At 38.1% G+C, this 10,898-nt stretch overlaps 1 protein-coding gene across 1 annotated transcript; it reads right to left on the reverse strand.

The window, feature by feature from the left end:
* Positions 1-6,624, reverse strand: MANSC4 (MANSC domain containing 4). The gene is given in 3 exon segments (XM_010291536.1): positions 1-686; positions 1,682-1,816; positions 6,327-6,624. Coding segments are annotated over 3 exon segments (1,119 nt in total).
* Between the last annotated feature and the right edge of the window lie 4,274 nt (positions 6,625-10,898).

Raw genomic sequence — 10,898 nt, forward strand, 5'->3', positions numbered from 1 at the left:
CTATAAATTACCTTTGACAGTAGTGTATTTTATGAATTGTCTCGACATTGTTCTTCTCCTTGTGGGCTTATACTGACCTCTCCTGTTTCTGCAACACCCTGCTGTGAAAGTAACAGTACAACAGCAAAGAAAGATGAGAGAAGAGCAAAGAACAACAGGAATCAACCAGACACCCAAAGCTGCAGCTTCCCAAGCAGGTTCCTCATTATCCGAAGTGTAATTCCTACCGCTGTAGCCTTTGGTTTCATTTAAGTGTTGCTTACTGCTGTTCAGACGAGGAGGAGTGGGCACATGGGATAATACATTGGCTGATTTGGATATCAAAGTTGAGTGTACAGTCTTTTTGCCTGAGCTGGTGATTGACCTTGTGCTTACTGAAGTTGTGCTTCTCCACTTAGGAAAATGACCATCCAGTGGAAAGGTTTCTGACCTGGAATAAGTAGTAACTTCAGTTTTTTGGACCATGAGGCTTGTGATGGAAGCATAAGTGTTTGCTGTTAAGCCATGGCTAGTGCTAGAAGGTGGAGCTTGGAGCAGAAGGGAACTTGTCGTGGCATTACAATGCTGGCATCTTTCCCACTCGGTGGTCTTTGTGCTGTTTTGCCTTTCGTATTTACTTGGTGAGGAGTTAGTGTTTTGCTCTTTGGATGTCAGCTTTTCAAAAATAAGAAGATCTGGATCAATCCCTGTTAAATAATAAACAATGTTAGTTTATGTGATAAAAGCTCATCTGTACACCCACAAAAGGAGCACATGGAGACAATGGCAGGTCGGGGAGCCCAAATAATACCCATCAGCACCTTCTGGACTGGGGGTGTCACTGCCTAGGGGTATGGGACACCTTATGAGATGCAAGGGAAGTGCATTTTGGGATTCCACAGGACTCACTATGGGATGCTTAGACAAGGAGCCAAAGGTGAGGAAAGGGAGAGATCAAGGCTACTGGGGTGTAGGGGAGTCCTGGCAAACTCTGTGTGTGTGTGACAGTTTGCAGCAGCAACTGGAGGGGAGCTGCGCCTGCGGGGGTTTGTACGTCTGGGAGACAGCAACTGGGGAGACTGTGGTCCAGGGGCAGCTACTGGGCAGACTGAGCATCTGAGCCCAGCTGCTGGGAGGATTCGCATTGCACGTATGTATATATATATTTTCACTAGCAGATCTCCATCCTGTGTGACCAGAGGAAGCAGGATGAGGCTCCTGGCGCTGCCTGTGTTTGTCTGTCTGCTTTTTGCATTTGTCTGTGTTACCTGTGTGCCTGACGGTGTATGTATGTACGCTTGCAGTATGTATGTGTGCTCTTTGAGCATGTGCCTAATGAGAATACATTTTCAGCCTTGCTACTGGTTGGATCTGCAACATGGAGCAGTGGGCAGTCTTGCCACTCAGTCTCTCAGAACTGGTATGGTATTTTCCCCAAGCACAGTATTGATTAGGTACCCAGAGCATGAATCTTGAAAGCAGGGTATATCTTCAAGGTCCTTGCCCAAATACTAAATGGAAAAAAAGGGGGAATTATTCTTAGAAGTAGCTACACTGATGATAAAAGAAAAAAGTCTTATGCTTTTTTAGCATTGCATGTTACTTCAGAAGATCTTTTAGCACAGCAGCTGACCTAGCTGTGACCTTAACATTTCCTATAGGTAGTATGTTTTCAGCCTTTATAAACCAAATGCTTAGTTACCTGTTGTGATGTTGTACAAAATAACATCAATTCTAGCCTTTAGTATGCAACTTTCCAATGCTGGGCAAGACATGTGCAGGCAATTCATATTTTCATGAATAGCTCCATGGTAGAACACTGCCAGATTGCAGGAAACTGTAATACAAAAAGAATAAAATTGAGCTTATCAGGATAACGAACATTGTATTTTGCATGTTATTACATTATTTAACATCAGAAGATTATTAACAATGGGCAGCTCCATAGTATGTTAAATCTGTGATTCTCTCATTATCGTGCAAACCTATTAAGCACCTAGTCACTAAAGTGGAACTACTTATAACTATATTCTTATTTTAAGAAGCAGGAATAGAATAGCCATCTGAATTCTAAACATGCCTCTGATAAAATAAAACCATATGCTTTAGCTTGTAGTCCTCCTACCAGTTGCCTTCCTTTACGTCTCAGCTGCAGTCCGTGGACCATTTCTAAGAGTGAAGTTATCAAGGAAGACAACTTTGAGATGTTTGCTCTTATGTAATATAGCTGTCTACTATAGACTGTGGACTGCAACCATCATTTCAACCAGACTATTAAAAAAACATCCTGTGTGCAGTAAGTAAGTGACGTCCTGCCACGCTGCCAGTTCCCAGTCGTTTTCCTTGTTTGCCTTTGGGCTATTGTATTTGTATTGTCTGTGAATAGAGTAGTTTAGACAATTTGTAATTTATTTTGGAGGTTCAGTTCTGTCTTCTCACATCAGAAATCAGGGCAAAAGTAATAATGAAAAAATGCTTGAACAACTTGTCACTGAAATCCTATTTTCAAAAGTATATAGATGCCCAAATCCTAGTGATTTAAGATTTAGATTGAAAATATATGCTGCATTACTTATGGTTAGAGTCACACTATATAAAAAGCAAGAAAGATTCTTCTTTCAGAGTCTTGCAGAACATCAAAATCCCAGGTCAAAATATCAAGTCAAACGTGAATTTTATTTTATATCAATGTGCTTGGAGCAGGGTCAATGTTAGTTTTTGTTTCAGTCATACAAAGTTTTGGAGGTTTTATTTATTTTCTTTTACCTGCCTTGAATGTAACCTCCATACTCCAGCTAATACAGCTACCTGCAATTAAAAAAGGTATTGGCAGGGCGGGGGACACATTCAATAGGAGAAAAAAACTGTAAATTATTCAAACAGCTAAGGAGAACTTTTCTGATACTGATTCTGACTCTTAAGCTTTGCACTTCAGAAAATTGCAGTGTACCTTCTGACTCTAAATTGGACAGTTTGTGGAAGAAATGAGCTTTTAAGATAAGATCTGTATGTGTTAATGTAACTGTCTAGAACATCAATTAATAGGGTTGAAGAGTTGCTTCAGGCAAATAATGACTAAAATACTTCTGTGATTTTTTTTTTTTAATATTGGAAAAGCATTTTAGTTACGGTAACACCCGTACAAAAAAGCTTTGTTCTACATAAATTGTTAGGAAACTACTGAGCTTTATAAATGTATTCTATTTATGTAGGTATTTATTCTAAACATTTTCCTCATATTTGCAAGTAATGAAAATAATTTGTAATACTTCTGCAGTAAACAACAGAAAAAAATCATGCAACTCTTCCTATTTTATGTGTAGTTAAAAAAAAAAAATCCCTAACCTATTTATAAATGAGAAAAGGAAGAAAATACACTAAACCCATGCTTACTCTCTTTTCTGTATTGTATTTTTTAAGTCAGTAATCTTAGTACTGCATCATAGATTAACACAGTAAATGTACACCTTGAAAATAGTTTTTTCCATCATAGTTAACTTATCTGCCCTAAGAGAAAAATGTTATTTTCAAAAAATGTATACGATTAACTAAATAAAAATTTTCAGTGAAAATGCACTCTGAACAATATAAATTCAGCATCTCTATGGAAGAAAAAATCATGGCAGAAGTGCTTTTACAGAATTGTCTTGTGTTTTTTAGCTACTTACATATAAAGATCAAGGTTGTCTACGTAGCTGAAATGAAAATACTAATATTTACAAGTAAAACTGAGATCCTGAACTGTAATGATAGCAAGGTAAAGTTAAATCAAAGAAGATAATCACCAATTTTTATTTTACTGATATAATTGTCACGTCCTAGATCTACCTGTAGTTAGGCTTTATGAGTTTCCAATTATTTGTCACAGGAACTTGAGCTTAGAGTAGATGTTTATGAAAGTAAGACTGGTACAAAGATGCTTATGATTATCAAAGCAATAGAAGAATATAATTTATGGGAGACAGAATTATAATCTTACAGGAATTATACAAAGCTCTGCCTTTATTATATAGCAATTGGTTTACATTTTTCTTTAAAAGATTAGAAACATTTTGTAGTGATAGAGGAACATATTTAACCAGTACATCACTATTCTGATACATTTCCTGAGGACTACAGGCATTTCTACAGGTGATACATAAAAAACATTGGTTTCTACAGAAAAAAGAATTTAAAATCCAGTAACTATTTAAAAAAAATAATTCTGAATATAGAAATAGTTCTTGGCATCAGTAAACATTTTGCACCATTGTAGCATAAGTTAACAGTTTAAAAGACAAAGCCCTTCAAATATTTCCGTGAAATATCTAGTACTTTCTTTTCTGTGATATCTTTTGCTCAAGGATTCTTAAACACTCTGCAAACACTAACAATGTGGTATTACTGAAGTCAGTGTTTGAAAAATCAAAATTTTCAGATGTTTGTTCACATTGATGATTTTTTCTTCCAACAGAAAACTATTCTTCACTTGCATCCCATGCAGCAGTATGTACCCTTGCCTTCAGACACAGGTATACAATGTTCTGAATTTTGTCAAAGAATTGATGTTTTGTGCTAATGGTTTATGTTTGTTATTCAGTGTGATACATGAATACTCTGCAAGTTTCTGATACAGAGATTATCTTATTTAAGAATATATGACACCCAAAAATACATGTATTTGTTCGAAGGGAGGAGTGAAATCCTTGAAACCTTTCCAGTCTTCCAAGTTTATGCAGAGTTCTGTTGTCATTAGAAACTCTGTTTTTTAGCAAAATATAATTATAAGTGTTTTTCATTTTAATGATTACTTTGCAAGCTTTATGAAGATATCATTAAAGAGTAGAAAAAAAGTACCTCACCTGAAGAACTTGGCTTCTGTGGACATATTCTTTTTGGGATCTGTGATGGAATTTATTGCATAAAATCATGTAAGAAAAATAAGTCACAAACCTTTTTTTTTTGTAAGGAAGGATAGTTCTTTAGTGAGGAAAAATACTTTAAAAGCATGCTATATGATATTTTGCATTGGTCTGAGGAGATAAAAACAACATATTTTATTGTGTGTTTTAAAATTATTTCAAAATTTCTTTTTATCCTGTAAGATTAGCTTTTGGTAACTGTGCTATTACTGAGAATCCAGCAAAGATTCCCATGGGCGGATTTAAAGCGTATCTTCGAAATGCCATCTACTGCCTCCATTTTAGTTAAAATTGTAACAAATTTGTGCTTGACTATGAAACATTATAAAAATAAGATTCAGAGTTACCATTACTTATCTCTCTAAGGTATCCAATCCCATGTTCTGTGAGAAAAAGTTTGTTGTCCAAATAGGAAAAACTATTATTGCTGAAAGCTATATAATTGTTCTTTCCTCACAATATTTAAAAGAGAAGCTGAGTCTTCCCAGGAATGCTGCTGGCAGTTACACTAGTTACGTCACTGTCAGGTTGTCAAGGTCATATTTTTACTCATAATTCAAAATTTCATCAAAACTTATATTGACTGTTTTTAGTAACTGGTACCTCACTTTCATCCTCCATACCCAAAAACCTTTCAAGCCTTGTGAGTTTTGCAGTGAAATTTAGGCACCAGCAACACATGCTTCACATACACTCCTAAGATGCACTCCTATAGTGTACCAATGTGGTGTGATACAGAGAAGTATAGTCTTGGGCTTAAGACAAGCAATGATTTGTCTTATTTTTATTCTGAGTCTGAGTTCACAAGGCTAGGGAAAAGGGGTTGCCAGCTGAATAACTGCTACTATTTATTGCTATAACATTATTGTTCGTATTAACGTTATACCTGGGTTGCACCAGAAACATGGTGTAAACATAGAACAAGAAAGTGCTCTCTCCAAGAAAATGAATATTCTTGTATTTCAGAGAAGGACAAATTGTGTGTTCAGTCCCATTTCCCCCTCACCATGTCCTAGTCTAGAACTGTACTACACGAAGAAGAGTCCTGTTGAAATCAGTGTCACTGATTTTTCTCTGCAGGAATAGATGGTGACAGATGATGAAGAGTTACTGTTTCCATCTTAGCATTGCCCACAAGCTTTGTAAGAGATCTAAAATTTCAAAGCAAGCCCTAAACTTTTCATGTGTTTCTAGTGTGGTCCTCTAAAAAATTCAGAGTATCAAGTTTCTCTCTGTGGGACTGAAGATGGGGGAACAGTTGCAATGTGCCTTTGCTTTCCTGCCTCAAAAAATACGTATGTCCCAATTTTTTGCATTATTTCTTCTTCAAATAAAGGAATATTTATATAAAAATTACCCACAATGTTTTTCCTTATGTCAGGTTGCAAATTTTAATGCAAATTTTCATATTTTAAATATGCCACAATCTCGATGATAAACACTCACCATTCCTCAGAAGGCAGCAAGTTCTGCTGCACTGTTGAGGTGAGACTTCTGCATAAATCTTCAGCACCTGGGCTCCCCTCTTCTGTGATTCCTGCAGGTCAATCAGAAGACCTGGGAAGCGTCGGATCCAGCAGTTTTTGTAAAAGGTGGTGGGTGAGCAGAGAGAGTCTGACTCCACAGCCAAACTCAGGACCAACAGCACTTCTGATATTGCCACCAGCAGAACCATCTCTTCAATGTAATGGGCTTAGTCAGCGCGCTTTCTGCTCCACGGATGCACTAAAGTTTGGACCAGCATTTTAAGAGACGATCTCTTGAGTGGTGAGGATACTGCCAATTCTGCCAGGGACAAGAGCCAGGGTATGTTTTTTCCAACCAATTCCCATGATGCTGTTTGGGCAGCTGCTGGAAGGAAGCACCCATTTTATGAACTACATACGATTATAATAGTTATCATTGTTTTTCTCTAACTTAATTGTTTGGAGACAGTTTTTAAGAGGCAGCAGGCACAGGTTGCTTTTAATCATTCAGAGAACTTGTTTCTGTGGTCCCAAGTTTGTGTCTCTTGTCCTTCCAGGACCAAACTAGGCAGAGATTTTTGACGTGGTGAATAATGGTAAGCTCAGCATATTTTCCTCACTTCAACTCTAAAAGTATGTGGTACAGTCACTTGAGGCCCGGTGAGTCTGCCATTTTGTTCAGGCACACTATTACACTCAACACAGAAGAAACAGCTCAGCTTCATTTCTTAAAGCTTTTTGAATTATCTGGTGGCTGCAAATATAGTTCCCTTCTTTACTAACAAACTGAACTATCTAGTTCTGTCCGCCAGCCAGAGGTGGAAATTCATTCCTCTTCTCTACTTTGTTTTAGTTGCAGGAATAATGCAATTTTATTTGCGAAGATCTAGGGATAAATGAATATGTCTGAGGAAGGCTGTAACCTACATTCATCCCCAGACCGGGTTGATCTGAGGTAATCAAATTCATCCCCAGGTAATCGAAGTCCTGCCCCTAATAAGTTTAAGAATATTGTGTAGTCTGTATGGGTTTTTCTGCTTGTGTTTAACTTGGAAAAGGCCTGTGAGAGTGAAAGAAGGAAAATATAGTTGGCATATAGGGAGGCAATTTTTCAAGTACCTAGTCTGAAACCTGAAACTCCCCAAGTGTTTTGTTTCTTAAAAGGACCCAATCTGATCCCTGATTCCCACTTCTGTATGCCTTTCCACATCGAAAGGCTTTAAAATATTACAATACATGAGTTCAGTTAAACTCAATGGACTAATTAGTGAGGCTGAGAGAATCGGGTAGAAATACGGTTGTCTGCAATAAAAATTGTATGTTGAATATATAAAAATATTTTAGACTGCATTTTTTTCCCTCAAGGTTAGAATCGAGGAATTTCCCCAGTCCTACATGAAATATAGATCAGTGACACGGGGGGAGGGGAAAGCCTCAAACTCATTTTAATTATTTAGTCATTATAGCTGGTGTTTGTTTTGCAAAACAAGGCCCCCAGTTTGGAAATGAGCCAATGTGTATACAGATACAGAGCTCCTTAGAAAGTAATAGAGCTCAGAGCAGGTTAACTCCTGTTGATCCAATAGCAGGACCAAGGCATTTATTTATTCAGTGGAACTACTGCCGATAATGAGGAGATTTCCAAATAAATGTCTGTTTTTATGCAGATTGCATGTCTGTTGTGGGAATACGTGAATTAAATCGTAAGAAAGAGCCTAAGTGGGTAATTCTTTAAGCCTCTGTCCTGAAGACCAGCTCTTGGTACTCGAGTTGTTTTATTTAGTTTTGGTAGTTTGATGTGCTTTGTTTTTATTTTCATCTCCTTGTGAAAGTCACTACTTAAAACCTTAAATATGTTTCCACACACACCTGTTAGTATGCATTCAGTGGACGGCACAGGGATATTTTTAGGCATTTATCTACCATTGCCACAAGCACTATTGACAGTGTATTTTTCTAAAACTTTTGTTTAAGTTTTCAAAATATTCCAGGGCATCAATTGATACGGGATACACTTAGAATTTTGAAAGAGATGCCTGTATTTTGGCGTTACCTCTAGCATTTAGTATCAATTTTGGATCTATTCTGTTCTGTAAGACTTGCATGCAAAACTGTTGATTCCTGATTGCTTTCCTCACTCTTACTCTTCCCATATCTCCAAGAAGAGAAATCTAGAAGATTCTGAATAACTTGGGGAAGCATGGAACAAGAAGATTAAACTGATACAAAACAAGTAATTTAAATTGGATAAAACTGAATATGTCTTTAGTCCATTGAAACAAATGGGATTATGTGCATGAACAAAAAATCAGATGTAATAGGCAGCTTTAATACCATACGTATTTGTAGTTACATAAAGATTACACTGTCTCAGCTCCTCTGTTTTCATATGTTTGATGCCTTGCAAAGTGTATGTGTAAGTAACGAATACGTTTATTTCTTTCCAGGAAAAAAAGATTTTTTTAAGATTAAAAAAAAAAAATTTAAAGATTTTTTTTTTTTTTAATAAAGAACTAGCTCTGTGACTTACTTCAGTTAGATGGACCTGAAATACCATACAATTGTTTCAGTTTCAGAGGAGCTCTGTCCAGACATTAAGATAAAGTGCAAGACTGGATGTGAACACACCTGAGTGTCTAAGCATCTTTCAGACTGTTCAGTAAGTCTTTCTCTGTTTTGAAAAAAGTAATGAATTCTTAAGTACCTGTTACCTCCACTGAGGCGGTCACCACACACAGTAAGTGTGAGCACTCACTGTGCATAATGTCTAATTGTGTATTTGCAAAATTGGGCTTGGGTAACCGGTCACTTTTTGTACAGTTCTATATGTTTTCAATGTATATTTTAAATCTCTTTTTTGTTTGCCACTATTTGTCAATAGACATGTTGCTAGTCTTTCTCAGCACCTTCATGTTTTTATTCTGTTCTTCTGCTGTGTGCTTCAACCAAGCAGCCTTTTTTCCTTTTTATTACTTGTCATTCTTTCTCCCTTTCTCTGTTTATGAATAAAATATAAGAGCAGGAATAGCTGCAGGGAAACTGTATTTGATGAAATATAAAGAGACTGAAATAAATAAAGAAACGGCTGCTTTAGACAATTTCCTTTAAAAACTGAAAGGTTCTCTCTCTTACACTTCAGAGTCTTCTGCCAACTTCCCCATAATTTCACTTTGACTTTTCTATGGGAAATGCATATGTATAATTTAATACTGAAGTTTTAAATCACAAACGTTTTGCAAGAACGAAATACCCGAGTCTTACCTGCAAACCAGTGACCGACTGTTCCATGTGCTCTGCTAGGAGGGATCAAGAGACTTTTACTGTTAGTAAGGAGTATCTGGCCAGTATCAGACCAGGACTTCATGTTATTTAGTAATTCTTTTCGTCGGTCTTCTCAAATTTCTTCCTGGAAAACAAAAAGGCAGTTGCCTGTTTTCTGTGAGAACCTGGGTGTCTTTGCAGACCTCTCAGTAAAAGAGAGATAAACGTACCTGCCACAAAAGGAGAGAATTATCTCTTCAGTTATTCTTGTTATAAACAGAAACAGTACCTGAAGTTGTCCACCTGGGCTGGCAGTGATAATGGTGCAATCCAGGAGCTTCCTAGCACAAAGAATTAATCATCAGGCATTAACTCTTTTTTTGCCAAATATAAGCAAAAGCAGACACCTTTTTCATATAAGTAACAGACATATACTGATATTTGGAACTATATTTAGCTTGTATGGAATATATGGTTCTAGTAATCAGAATACGTAAAGACGAGAAAGATCTGTATCGTACAGGAAAGCATTCCCGAAAAGAACTAAAAATGCCAAGGCTTTGATTCTGTAGTCAGATCAGCCTCTCTCAAACTCCACTGCACATCATTGGCTTTGCTCATGGGTCGTCTGTTGTCCACGCTCTTACGGTCCCGTGCTTCACTGCTGGTTGTCTGGCGGTCCCCTGTCAGCCCCGAGTGGGCAGGACAGTCAGTGTCCTGGGCCAAGGTGAAGTTTAGGTATTATTTATGCTGTTTGAACAGCTGTGGGAGACGGCGGTGTTCGTTGCGATCTCCCAGCCAAGGCTAGCGCCTGCCTTTGATTGACAGCTGCTTCTTCCTTCTGCTCTGTCAGTGGTGGTGAAGCCAGCATGATCAGAGAGGGACACACCCCTCACGTAAATGCAGACTAGGCAAGAGGGGAGAGTTGGGCCTCCTGCCTGCATCTTCCCTTTCCCGCGTAGATTACAGGAGGGAAGGGAGAGGTGCTCCCTGTGGCCCAGGTACGGCGAAGCCACGCTCCTCGGTGCCGCCATGAGGGCGCAGGAGAACGCAGCCAACGACTGCTGCTAGCAGAGCCGGCCCGTCTCGGGCGTGGGAAGAGACCACGGCCAACTGCACAAAGCGCTTCTCTGCCACGCTTAAAAGTCAAACATGTCTGTTAGCTTGTATCATCTGTGTTTTAGGTCGTCTCTAAACGTTGAAAGACGACAGCTACCAGCTGAGAAGAAGCCTGCAGTTTCCTGTGTGAGTTATGAACTTGCCTATGTCGTCATCTGAACATCAGTAAGGT

The sequence above is a fragment of the Phaethon lepturus genome, unplaced genomic scaffold (genome assembly GCF_000687285.1).
Source record: "Phaethon lepturus isolate BGI_N335 unplaced genomic scaffold, ASM68728v1 scaffold8580, whole genome shotgun sequence".
Classification (NCBI taxonomy): domain Eukaryota; kingdom Metazoa; phylum Chordata; class Aves; order Phaethontiformes; family Phaethontidae; genus Phaethon; species Phaethon lepturus.